Genomic DNA, 14,657 nt, shown 5'->3' with positions numbered 1-14,657 from the left:
AAACAACGCACGTATAATCCCAAGCGAGGTGTAAACCTTTGTTCCAAGGGCTAGCGTCATTCCATCAATACATATTGAAATTAAATATGGACAATATTAATCAAGATTGATGTTTAAATAAAAAGAAATTATGTTGCAAACATATAATTTGTGATGAAAAATAAAAACTTTGTTAATCTTTAAAAATATATCAATTTAAATGTAATGCTATATTAAAAAAATAAAAAATAGACCCGGTGCAACGTTCTAAATGAATTCCGTTTTAAATAAATTCCAATTTAGTGATATTGACATTTATGACTGACGCTCATATATTAAATATAATATTTTTAGTGATAATTTATGATTGACGTGTAAAGATTAAGTATTATATTTTCTATTGTTAAAGATATTTAAGTGAATCCCTGTTTTAAATAGATTCTAATTTAGTGATTTTGGCATTTATGACTGACATGTTAAGATCAAATATAATATTTTAGTGATATTGACATTTATGACTGACGTGTAAAGATTAAATATAATATTTTTAATAATACTGACATTTATGACTCATATGTAAAGATTAAATATAATATTTTTATTAATACAGACATTTAAGACTGACGTGTAAAGATATAAATAAGATATACGATATAAATAAGACATACAATATGCGTTATAAAGATATGCAATATAAATAAGACATGCGTTATAAAGATATGCAATATAAACAAGACGTAAGATATGCGATATAAATAAGACATACAATATAAATAAGACATGCGTTATAAAGATGTGCGATGTAAATAAGACATGAGTTATGAAGATATGCGATATAAAGATATGCGATATAAAGATATGCTATATAAATAAGATATGGGATATAAATAAGATATACGGTATAAATAAGATATGCGATATAAATAAGATATACGATATAAATAAGACATACAATATAAATAAGACATGCGTTATAAAGATGTGCGATGTAAATAAGACATGCATTATAAAGATATGCGATATAAATAAGATATACGGTATAAATAAGATATACGATATAAATAAGATTAATTAAAATTTATTATGCTGTCAAAATGTTCGCGATAATTTCTTAAATATATATTCAAATTAAATTTTTTAATGCAACTTAATTTTTTTAATTGGTATATAATATGCCCATTTATAAATGGTATGGATAATTATATTTGTTTTAAGCATAGTTGCCAATGCAACTATCTCCACCTCTGTTCCATAAGTTGCATTTTGAGCCATGCCTGTTCTCTCCAAATATTTGTCAACGGGTTCTCCCAAAAACCCCTCCATCTGCTCAACAATATCTTTGATTCTCATAAAGAGAATGCATTGTCTCAGAAAATCGTAGTGGCATTCGTCATCACAAACTTCTTTGCTTATACATCTACAATAATGATTAACAATAATTTATTTTAAATATGTATACCTGAAGAGACAATTTCCATCATCAATAATCCGCTCGGTAGAAAAATTATCTCCCATTACACCATTATCATATTTTGGATATCTTTTCTTGATCGCAAAATGAAAACGTTCAGAATGATAAATTTACCATATTCTGTTGGTGGGAAGAAATAGATTTGCATCATCTTTCTTAGAAATTACAGTCTCTACTGTCAATTCATTATCTAAAAAATATGCATAATTAAATAATAACACATATTAATACCTTTCTCAATAAACAGTCCTACTTTGTCAATTACAGCTGAAATATTAGGATTAGAAGGCATAACTAATAATTTAAAAAACAAATTATATCGATTTATAAAAATATTACTATTTTCTCGATGGCTACCAAGCTCTACCATCTTCGTTTCATCATTTAATATCTTTATCCTCTTAAAATCTGCATCATCTAAAAAATACATATAATAATAAATATTTTATATTTTTGGTCTTCACAATTCTTATTCTCTTCCCCAATAATCGTGTTGAGTAATTTTGAGACTAAATATTTAAAAAAATTAATGTGAGTTTTATAAATAATACCGTTCAAGTGATTTTCTTGAGCATTTAACTCCTCATTATAACTCACTACCTCAGAGTTTTTATCATCTAAAAAATATGTATATTACTAAGTAATTAAGACAATTATATACCTTTTCTTGCAAAGTAATGTTTTATATTACATATATTTGCTTTGCTCTTTAAAATGCTACCGCTAGCATTCATGAGCTCAACATTGCCTAAATATTAAAAATAATTTAATAATAATGATAAATTTCACTTTTAAGAATCCTAACTATTGTATAAGGACCCATCCAAGGACTGGTCATTTTACCACCTTTCCTATCAGCCCGACGGCTGTTCCAAATAAGCATTTGATCATTGACTAAATAATGATTATTTCTACCAGCATTACGACTTCTATAATCCCTCTGCTGTTTAAGCTGAGCAAGATCTATATTGCCAGCAGCTATCTCATGAATATCATTCATCCTGGAAACTGTATCTTGAAAACAAGATTCCAAATCTGCTTCAGGTACATTGTCAGGATCAATATCCTCTTCCTCGTCAATCTTAAATAGAGACATAATATATAGTATATGATTATAAAATGAGATTTATCATACCCCATAAGCTTGTTTTGCTTTTCTACCATACATCAGCTCATATGGTGTAAACTTCGAAGATTCGTGTAGAGAAGTGTTATAGGCAAATATCATGCCAGGCAAGGCATCTGTCCAAATTAATTGATCATCCTTAATACACTTTAGTAGTGCATTTTGGATTGTCCTATTCACTCTTTCAACCATGCCATTTGTTTGAGGGTGATAAGCACTTGTCACCCTCTGTATGGTCCCTATGAGTTTGTGAAAATTATTGCTTATTTCATTCACGAACTCACGTCCTTGATCATTAATTTGAATCTATATATAATATTAATATTTTATTACCAAATTTATTATACTTTTGCCCTACCATGTGTGCATAGTAAGTAACGAGTAAAGGAAGCGCGATACCGATTTTGCTGTTTTATCTTTTAAAGTCATGGCTACAATATATTTGCCGAAATAATCAACTGCTACAGCAATGTATTTATAGCCATCCTCACTTTCAGGCAAAGCACTTAAATCAACACCTATTTGTGTCCATACCTTTTGTAAAATAAAAGATTGTTGTTATATTATATACTCCATTAGGAGGTTAGGTGTCATGTAATAAAGTAAAGCTGTTTACCATTATTTATGATTGCAGCTGAAAAAAAACATAATAATAAAGAATGAGGTAAAATCTAAATTAGCTAAAAAATGAAATTATGATATATATATCAATTTTTACCTGAGATTGAAGGGGACTATATTAATTTTATTTATTATATTTTCAGATTATAAGTTTTAATAGTAGATTATATGCAAATTATATTTTTATTTTGGAATTATATTAACCTTAAAGAAACTATATTTCTTGTAAAAAAATTCAATAAAATTTAAATGGTTCAATATATGAAACTAACATAACTAATAAAAACAAGTGCCACATACATATAAGCTATAATAGACAGATCATTAATAAGGCTACAAATGAAAAATATAAAATACATAAACAAAAATTAGAAACAATTATAATGACCAAACTATAAAAATTTTCAAATTAAGGATTTGTTATGTACAACTTTAATACCTTTGTTGGAATAGGAATTGAATGCAACTCATTGTTAGTTTTGTCAAACCTTGTGTTGCTACGCTGGCAAATATCACAACATTTTACAAAATTAACCATCCAATTTCATATTTGGCCTACAGAAGCTAAAAATATAATACATGATATAATATATAGATTTATTATGCAGAAATATTTTACCTACTAGTCAAGTTGCTGTGAGTCTTGGTGATACCAAAATGGTCAGCTTAGTATCACATCCACTCCAATATAACTTTTTAAAGAAGTTAAACTCTTCTGTTACAATCTAAAATTGAATTTATTATTGTGTATTATATTTAAAAATATATTATTGATCATATAATATTATAATTTTTATATATTTTACATATCAGCCAATTTGCTGTAAGTCTTGGTGATACCAAAATGGGCAGCAAGAGATATTGCTGACACATTAGTATCACATCCACTGTGAACCATTTGAAGAAGTTGAATTCTTCGGTCAAGGTCCAAAACAACTTCACCATTATGAGAATGGTGATGCATTCTACCCTTACAAATTTTATATCTCGAGGCCTGAACTCGCAGATTGCGCCTTAAGCCTTTATTAGAAGACATAGATGATGGATATTTTTGGTAAAGGATATAATCCTGTATCTCATCGAATTCTATTAAAATGAATAGAAATATACTAAACAAAATTTATTTCCTTGATTTATCGTCTTTCGTCATTTGATTGGGGAAACAAAGGATAATTTTGGTATCAAAAACAACTGTTGAAATGAATAAAAAAATAATATATATAATAAATGGCCCAAAAACATATCCAAAAATTTAATTTATAGTATTCTATGAAAATAAAGAATATTTCAGTGTATTTAGGCAATCATTTTGTTTGCAAACTGAAATTTATCTTATAGAAAAAATTTGCAATATTTTTTTAAGTTAGCAAAGATTTAAATAAACTTAAATACAATAAATATATTATTCAATGTAAATAAAGAATATTTCAGTGTATTTAGAATCATTTTGTTTGCATTACTGAAATTTATCATATAGATTTGCAATATTTTATAAGTTAGCAAAGATATAAATAAACTTATTTAAAATAAAATAAAGAATATTTCAGTGTATTTAGGGCAATCATTTTGCGATTCTGAAATTTTTCATATAGAAAATATTTGCAAAATTTTTTAAGTTAGCATAGATTTAAAAAACTTAATTGGAATGAAAAATTATCATGCTAAGACCATATCCAAAAATTTAATTTATTGTAAATTTACAATATTTTTATAAGTTAGCAAAGATTTAAATAAACCTAATTACAATAAAATAAAGAATATTTCAGTGTATTTAGGCAATCATTTTATTTGCAATACTGAATATCATATAGAAAAAATTTGCAATATTTTTTAAGTTAGCAAAGATTTAAATAAACTTAATTGGAATGAAAAATTATCAGGCCCAAGATCATATCCAAAAATTTAATTTATTGTAAATTTGCAATATTTTTTAAGTTAGCAAAAATTTAAATAGCTAATTGAAATAAAAAATTAGTAGGTATACTTAAAATAAATAAATATTCTATTAAAATTGCTAAAATTTATTATTAGAAAAATTTACAATCATTTACTTTGCAAAGTTGAGTATTGGTAGAATAATAGGTTTTTATGCCATTTAATATACTTTATCTAAAATTAATTAAATTAAGATATTAGAAGGATATATTATTTACTACTTTGCAATTTTTGTAGGCCAGCAATATTTACAATTGATTTTGATAGATTCTTCATAAATCTGATTTAAACGAACTCCCACTTCAATCAAATATGTCAATATCACTAAAAAAAATAAGGTTAAATCTTAACATGTCAGTCATAAATGCCAATATCACTAAATTAGAATCTATTTGAATCGGGAGTTCATCTAAAACGTTACAATCTGGATAAAATTACTAAATACATCGTCTAAAACTTTTTAGATACAGATACATTTACAAATGTATCTCGGTACAGAAACTGAGCTAAAAAATTTATTAAAGTGATATCACATCTATATATAATTAAAATAATAATTTAGATTTAATAATTCATGTACAAATAAATTAATTTTTTTATCACATAAGATAACGTAGGATCTTTTCCAAAAAATTGGCTACAAATTCTTAATTTCATTTTTAAATAACAAAAATAAAAACTATTTTTTAATTTAAGGTAATTATGAAATATTCTCCTTTAGTTCATATCTTGAGTTGACTCAAATTGGAAGTCTAACGTAAAAAAATGTAAAAAACAGAACAAATATCTTAATTAATATTAACTACTTTAAAATATTCGTCCTCTAGTCGACTCAAGTTGACAACTCAATTTCATAGAACTATTCGTCTTCTAGTCGACTCAATTATATAATTCTTATTTACGACTCAAGTTAGAAATTTAAAGTAAAAAATGTAAAAAACAGAATAAATATTTTAATTAATAATAATAAATTTGAAATATTCGTCCTCTAGTCGACTCAAAGTTGGAAGTCTAAAGTAAAAATAAATGCAAAAACTAAACAAATATCTTAATTAATAATGTATTTTAAATATTCGTTCTCTAGCCGACTCAAGTTCATAGAACTATTTGTCCTCTAGTTGACTCATGTATATAATTCTTATTCACGACTCAAGTTAGAAGTCTAAAATATAAAAATGTAAAAACTGATCAAATATCTTAATAAAGTATTACTAATTTGAAATATTCGTCCTCTCTCAAATGTATAATTCTTATTCACGACTCAAGTTTAAAGTAATAAAATGTAAAAATAGAACCAATATCTTAATTATTATTAATAAATAAATATTCGTCCTTTAGCTTACTCAAAGTGAAGACTCAAGTTAATAGAAATATTCGTCCTCTAGTCTTCTCAAGTTAATGACTCAAGTTCATAGAACTATTCCTTCTCTATTCGACTCAATTATATAATTCTTATTCAGGACTCACGTTAGAAGTCTAAAGTAAAAAAAATGCAAAAAACAGAACAAATATATTAATTAATAATAATAAATCTGAAATATTCGTCCTCTAGTCGACTCAAATTGACGACTAAAATTCATAGAAATATTTATCCTCTAGTCAACTCAAATATATAGACTTGAGTTCACGCATCTAGTCCACTGAGTTCACAACTCGAGTTGACTTGAGTTCACGGCTCGAACTTGGCTCAATTTTCGACTAAGTCGATTCGACTCAGTCGATTAATAACACTAATTTATTTTATTTCCAAATGGTGCATTCGTATATGTAGGTATCTAAAAATAAATTTTTAGTAAAATCAAGTGATGATTATAAATACCTTTATATAATAAGTGTTATTACCCATCTATAATAATCCTTAAAAAACGTCAATCAAATTTAGCCAATAGTGTTCTTTAAAAAAATATTTGTTCCAATAAAAATGTATTCAGTCCAATGGTAATCAATATACCAAACTCAAACATTCATCCACTTATTTCTAACACATTTTACCATCTTCATAAGGTTAAATTTTTTATAGTTTTCTTTTAGTCATATTATTTTTCTAAAATAATAAATTATACTACGAAAATCAACTTTTATATACTCAACCCATAGAAGGCGTTAAGATATTGGGCTGCTGGCTATATATCATTTTTCATAACTATAAAATCTAACAAATTTTATTTAGATAAATTATTAGTGCTGTAAACATTTCTAAAAAAATCGAACGCGTTCAACCTTCATTGACAAAAATCGAACGCGTTCACATTCGTTCAAATAAATTTTTTTAAATATAATTAAATATAATTAAATGTCTTATATATTTTAACCCATTATATTAGCCATGTTAAAAAATAATATAGTTTTATTGATATTAAAATTATAAATGCAATATAATATAGCGAATAAATAATATTTTTATTTATAAAAAATTTTTCTTATTAATTTTTAATGACAATGTTTCAAAATTTTCATCTGATAGACAAAAACGCTGGCAGTTAATACGACATTATCTATATTAAAAACACGCACTACGCAAATGAGGGGATTATACTTAATAAACAACTCTTCTAACGCGTGGAATTTATTAAAAACATTTATTGTTCTGCTCTTTGCTTCAAATAATTGAGATAAGTTAGCCTCCTCCAATCTATTTTCTACTTCCTAGTCAAAAAAAAGAGGATATCTCGAAATTAACAGTTATTGCATTATCATTTCTAGGGTTTTCAATAACGCTATAAGTTTATTAGGTTCGTTCTGTGGAAGTTTTATCCATGGCCATTGAGGCTTGAATATTGGGTATATAATTACAGAAAAAACATATTGATCTTCATATACATGTTCTAATCTTTAAAAAAAATATATGTAATTAATTTGATATTGATAGGTTTAATATCTTTTATTAATCCCATTTAATACTGCTTCTATCAATGGTTGATCATAATTTTTTTAATTTTTAAGTCTGAATGCATTTTTTCTTCTTATTTAATGATTTTACTTAGTTATATTATATAAATAAAATAATTAATATTGTAATCAAATGTCGGTTTAAATTGGAACTGAAGATTTTGAAACTGATATAAAACTTTTTGGGCACATTTTACATTTGGTAAGTATTGAATTCCGTAAAATATTTATCATATTTGGATCATGGCAATGTTAATTCATCTGATTTTTAATTTTCAGAATCAGAGGATGTTAATGAAATAATAATATCCATGCTTACACTAATCTATTAAATTAAAATATAATCAATAATATTCAAATTAAGAAACTATAATAATGGCTTGTTAAAAAATTGAAATGTGAAAAAGGAAAAACAGCTGATTAAAAAATATGTAAAAAAATTCGAATTAATATTAAATTTTTCAAATAAATAAAAATAAAATGTGTTTTTAAAATTGCGTTAAATTTGAACGCGTTCGTCAAAAAAAAAGAAACGAGTAGGTTCAAAGTTCGTCAAAAATAAAAGGAACGCCGTTCATCATTTTTTTCAAAAAAACGAACTTCGTTCACACAACACTATAAATTATCAATAAAAAGAAATCTATCAAATTAAGAAATTTAGCTTAACCACTTGCATTTTGTATGATTATTTATTTTAAAAAGGTTATATAAGTAAATATCTATGAAATATAATAGGTCTGTTATTTTGCATTAATTGTTATCATTGGAAGCAGTTTGGATTTATTAAGAATGTGTCTTTTAAAATTAACTTCAAAGATATTTAAACTTCATTTATTTTATTTTTGATGAGATCACGAATACCAAGGTAAAATAAGAGAGGACGCGTGCCTCCATGCTGGATCCATTAGAGTCTATGACATGTGGGCTGAATATAGGAGAATTTAATGTCAAAGTATGTCTCTAGGAATTTAAGAGTAAAACAATTAATGAAAGTAAATTGTATGTTGGGTGGGAGGAGGTCAAGAAAGAGAGCCGTGGATGGCAATGCAGTTCAATAGATATGCGCTATCTGAGATAGAAGCCTTCCTGTGGGTCACCAGTGATGGCGCGGATTTTTTTACCAAGAGATTTGAAGAAGGTTAGGGCATGATTTCCAAAAAACCGGTTGTGTCGGATACGACTGGTATGAAATTGCAATTAGTTAGGGAAGTGTATTTATTAATTTTAGAGTTTTCAGCTCGCACGAATGAGTTGTTATTAAAGGAGGGTTATTATACAGTTTTTTATATAGATTTTAATTTACAAATAGTTTACATGATATTTTTAATATATATTTTTAAATTACGTATATATGTTTTACTTTTAACGTTCAAAGTATTATTTTAAAATTGTGATATAGTTTTATATAAATCTATGATATTCCTAATCTCGAAATTTGTTATTAAATGCATAGAGTATACTTTGTTAATATCCATGTTAAGAAGAGGATTCTGAATATAATACCAATGGCATGCAATTTTGCTAAGTTGTTAAAAGATACTTTTTAAGTGGATCTAGAGACGAATACAGATACATCATCTAAAAAGGGATCTAGATCCAGATACAGTTACATCGGCTAAAAGGTTATCTTGATATAGATACAATTTATAAAATGTATCTAGATACAGATACAATTTTTATCATACTCTGATATAAGCTTTGCATAACCTAAATTAGGATTCTATTGTAAAAATGCATGAAATGAGCTAAAAAATTTATTGAGTCGATATCACATTTAGCAAATTGTAAACATTTATTTAGTATCTATACCCTTAAATGTTTTACAATGTTGCAAGTTGAGGTAATGCTAACTAAAATTTTCGTATTTTTGGTAGATATGGCAAACATTTTACCATCAGAGATTTGTTTTCTTTATTTTGAGATATTATTAAAATATGCTCTATCTGAACTTGTTGATGCTTCATTGATTATTACTTCTTTCTCTTCGTCACTATAAATATGAATCTAAAATAAATTTGTAAAATTAGCATAATAAAATAAAATTAACCAATTATATTGAAAATTTAAATGGCAAATTCCTTGAGTGCATTGTTATATTAAAATTTGTCTGGTTTAAGGATAAACTCGAACATAATATTTAATGAATATTTATATATATATGTCGCAATTATTAAAGGGATCAGAACTATCCGGGATCATCACGGGGTTTAAAGGGATCCCTTTAAGAATTCAATTTTTTAAAGGATAAACAACTATACCGTATTATCACGTTTGAACCATGATATAGAAGAATCTTAATTTAAAACGCGTCTTACGCGCGTTTGGCTTTATTTTTTTATAATTGTTATTTATTTATTTTCAATGGTGTTTTTTAGGCTTTATGAAATAAGATATGTCTAATATAGGGTATCAATCTATAGCTAATCAAAAGATTTATTCAACTGGAGGTCAATCTCTCCCCCTTAATGGGCGAGTCTAGATCTGGGGTGTCAGGTATATTTATGAGAGCCCTGCAGGCCAGGCCCTAAACCCGGCCCGGCCCTAAACCCGGCCCGACCGTATTTTAAAATTTTTAAATATACCTGGGCTGGGCCTGGCCTAAAAAAATTTTTTTTAAACATATCCGGGCTGGGCCGGGCCTAAAAAATTTTTTTAAAAATATATCTGGGCCGGGCCTAAGATTATTAAACCCGTGCCGGGCCGGGCCTTAATATTTTTTATAAAAATTTTTACATTATGTGTTAATGGTTATAAGATTATATTATATTATAATTATGATTAATATAATATTGGGTGATGGTTAACACTACCTAACACCCACAGATCGATCTAATTATTAATTTCCTGCAAATATATTCAAAGTATTAATATATTTTTTTATAATATCTAAATTTTACAACATATTTTACCAAAACAATCAAATAAAGGAATATCTTAAATAAGCCCCAATATTCAAGTATTATTAATTATTTTACCAAAACAATCAAATAAAGGAATATCTTAAATAAGCCCCAATATTCAAGTATTATTAATATATTTTTTTATAATTCATATCTAAATTTTTAGAATATATTTTACCAAAACAATCAAATAAAGGAATATCACTTCTTAAAGTTTGTAATACCTTTCAAAGCGAAAAAGGAGAAATAAAATTGATTTTACTTAATATAAAGCATTTTTTAATTGAAAAATTTGTTTTACACAAGTATCATTTTATTTCTCTTTTTCTCTGTCTCAAATTCAAGCAATTACGTATGTAGTCAGGGACAGATCGCAAAATGACGGAAAACTATATAAAAGATTATATTAAATTACAAGAGGCTCAGGAAGTAAATGAAATACCATCGACCAGTCAAATTACGACTGTTGTTAAACTGAATCGTTTTATGACAAATGGGGCGATGGTAATTCTGGTAATATGTTAATACCCGATGATGAATATTATAATTACATAAATAAAAAAATAAAAAAATAGATGAAACATTTAAGGTGGATAATTTGTTAGAGTGGTGGGCGGCTGATCAAATCGAATTTCCAATTTTAGCAAAATTGGCAATTCCTGCTTCAAGTGCAAGCTGTGAGCGGAATTTTTCCACTACTGGGAGAATTCTTGAAGAAAGAAGAAGTAATCTTCAACCTGAAAAGGTAGATATGCTTCTCTTTCTTCATGATAATTTGTGAATTTTTAATATCTTTCTTGAGTATATGGTTTCGTCAATCATGCTGGTTTTTTACTTTGCAAACTGTCAAATATTTATTGCATTTATTATATTTACCTTGAGTCATGAAAGTTTTTAATCCAACATTTTTCATTTTTTTTTTACAATATTATATAATACAATCAGGGATCCAAACCGAAACGAATATCGGTTCGGTTCAGGTTCGGATAAAAATAACGGTTTAAGGTTCAGGTTCGGTTCGCAAAAAATAAAAATATCGGTTCGGTTCGAACCTCTAAAAACCGGTTTGAACACATTTGTATTCAAACCTACATAAGGATTATGTATCAGGAAAATTTTTTTTTTATTTCATAATTAAAATAAAAACCTTCATTTTTATTAATTGCACAAATATAACAAATAAATATATCAATGATTAATTTAAATATGAACAATTACTTAAATTTTTTTTACTAAGCTGCACAATTAATATATTTTCAAAATTCGTCTCACTCAAATTACATCTATAAGGAGATAATATAAATTTAATTGTTGAAAAACATCCTTCTACACTAACTTGGGTAACTGGCATTGCCAGTATGATATCAGATTTGATGTGTCATTTATAATACTATATGTAAATAATTTATATATTAGATTTAATTTTTTTCTAGGCATTATAGTTTATAAGCTTAAAATATTTAAAAAATATTGCAAAATGGCAATATACTATAGTTTATAAAAAATATGACTGACGTTTATCAATCAAATGTGATTGATAATAATTTTTAAAACAATTTGAATATAATTAAAATTTTTGCAATATACTATTAGTAATAACTTACACATTATTTTATAAGCATAAAATTATGAGACTCGAACCGGTTCAGAGGCATTTTAGCGGTTCGGTTTAGGTTCGGCTAGGAATTTTTTAGAGGTTTAGGTTCGGTTTAGGTTCGATAAAAAATACAGGTTTTTAGCGGTTTAACGGTTCGGTTCAGGTTCGGTTTGGATCCCTGAATACAATTATCTTCTTTTATTAAAAATTTATATTATAAAATTAATTATATTAATATTGTGCAATTAGATTATATTTTCAAAATACTATTTATTATATATGCATTTTTTTAAATAGCGATTTATTTTTATTTAATAAATTAAATAGTAAATTAAATACAATATATTATATTCTCAAAATATTTTCTATTTTTATAAATTAAATATTAGTTTTATTTTTTTTAAATGCAATATAAAATATAGTAAATGCTCAAAATATTATTACCATTTTTATGACACATACTTGAAGCTCTGCAAAAAACACCCTTCTACAACTATAACCCCTATATCTCTACAGCCTCACTTAACATGCGCATCACAATTTACCACTGATGAAGTGAGGAAAGCTATCCTTTCCTTTCATCGAGATTCAGCACATGGCCTTGGTGGAATCCGTCCTATATTTCTCCAGGACATTACTTCCCCCTTAATATGTTCTCAAACTTCCATTTTTTCCAAAATTACAAACTTTTGCAACAAAATCTTAAAAGGTGATGTGCCAACCTTTGTTTCCCCTATTCTTTTCGGTGCCAGGCTAATAGCCCTTCAAAAACCCAATAATGATTTAAGACCGATTGCAATTGGCTCGACCTTTCGTCGGTTAGTAGCTAAAACGATTTCCTCTCGAATAAAGCATGAAGCTTCAAATATACTAAGTCCTTTCCAACTTGGAGTTGGTATACCTGGCGGCTGTGAAGCTGTTGTTCATCTAACGAGAATACACTTAGAAACCCAGCCAACCAACGAATCTTTAGTCAAAATCGACTTCAACAATGCTTATAACACTCTTTCTCGGAATTCCTTTCTGAGCTCATCGAGTATTCTCTTTCCTGGTTACACTAAATTCTTTTATTCATGCTATCAACAGCCTTCCACTCTCCAATTTGATACCTATAAAATTCCTTCGATTGAGGGCATACAACAGGGAGATCCTCAGGTTCTTTATTTTTCTGTTTAGGGATCAATGAAATTGTTAAATCTATTAACAAGGCATGTTCATTATCATTGCATGCATGGTACATCGATGATGGAATCCTTTGTGGTCCAAACGACGAAATCAATAAAGCTGTAATGATAATCAAGGATGCAGGGCTATCCATTGGTCTATCAATCAACCATGAAAAATCAGAATTTATATTAATTAATTCATCTGAAAACAATTTTCATAATTTTAAACAGATTACTCTGGAGGAATTATTTCACTTAGGTGCTCCCGTTGGTGGACACACAGCCATATCATCCTTCCTACAATCAACACTCGAAACCCTTAATGAGTTAGCTGACCTATTTTCCCTTCTCCCCTCTCATAAAGCCTTTTTTCTCCTGAAAAATTTCTTCAATATCCCAAAAATTCTTTACGCGCTCCGCTCTACCCCTATTTTTAAATTTCCCACTTCCTTAGGCATTTATGAAAATGGGATTAAAGTCTTAATTGAAAGTATCCTTAATCTAAAATTCCATGAATTCGCGTGGACACAAGCCACCCTTCCTACCAAGATGGGAGGACTAGGCATCAGATCCCCTTCCGATCTTGCCTTAACTGCCTTTATATCGAGCTGTCTTTTAACCAAAAATTTAGTCAATCCTAATTCCTTAAATTCTGACCCTTCCTTTGATAGTGCCATCATTGAATGTAAATCTCGATTCATTGCCGACCACCCAATTCCAGAAACAACAAGCAGAAGGACTGAGATAAGCCCATTATTGCAAGCTGCGTCGAATCTCTCCTTTCCAGTATGCAATCATTGGACCGTCCCTTATTCTCCTCTCTGCTTAATGGTTCTGGACATGAGTTTCTCGAAGCCATTCCTGCCGCTAACTTACAATTACAATTGACCCAAAATGAGCTAACTCATGCTATAGGCATCCGTTTAAATTGCTTAGTAACCCAACCCCACATCTGTGCCGGCTGCAGTTCTGC

The 14,657-nt window shown here is 27.6% G+C and overlaps 2 protein-coding genes across 2 annotated transcripts; one reads left to right on the top strand and one right to left on the bottom strand.

Moving 5' to 3' along the window:
- Positions 1-1,116: 1,116 nt before the first annotated feature.
- LOC135927147 (uncharacterized) lies at positions 1,117-1,742 on the bottom strand. Its single transcript, XM_065463098.1, has 4 exons — positions 1,682-1,742; positions 1,618-1,640; positions 1,439-1,524; positions 1,117-1,396 (listed from the first exon to the last, which is right to left on the bottom strand). Exons 1-4 carry the CDS (start codon positions 1,740-1,742, stop codon positions 1,117-1,119), a joined length of 450 nt encoding a protein of 149 aa, XP_065319170.1.
- Positions 1,743-8,934: 7,192 nt separating this feature from the next.
- Positions 8,935-14,572, top strand: LOC135927139 (uncharacterized). The gene is made up of 3 exons (XM_065463088.1): positions 8,935-8,973; positions 12,987-13,673; positions 13,727-14,572. Exons 1-3 carry the CDS (start codon positions 8,935-8,937, stop codon positions 14,570-14,572), a joined length of 1,572 nt encoding a protein of 523 aa, XP_065319160.1.
- The last annotated feature ends 85 nt before the right edge of the window (positions 14,573-14,657 follow it).

The sequence above is a fragment of the Gordionus sp. m RMFG-2023 genome, chromosome 1 (assembly GCF_954871325.1).
Source record: "Gordionus sp. m RMFG-2023 chromosome 1, tfGorSpeb1-WG-v2, whole genome shotgun sequence".
NCBI classification, from domain to species: Eukaryota; Metazoa; Nematomorpha; class Gordioida; order Chordodea; family Parachordodidae; genus Gordionus; species Gordionus sp. m RMFG-2023.
The sequence above is the reverse complement of the archived record's forward strand: the minus strand, read 5'-3'. Positions and strand labels throughout refer to the sequence as shown.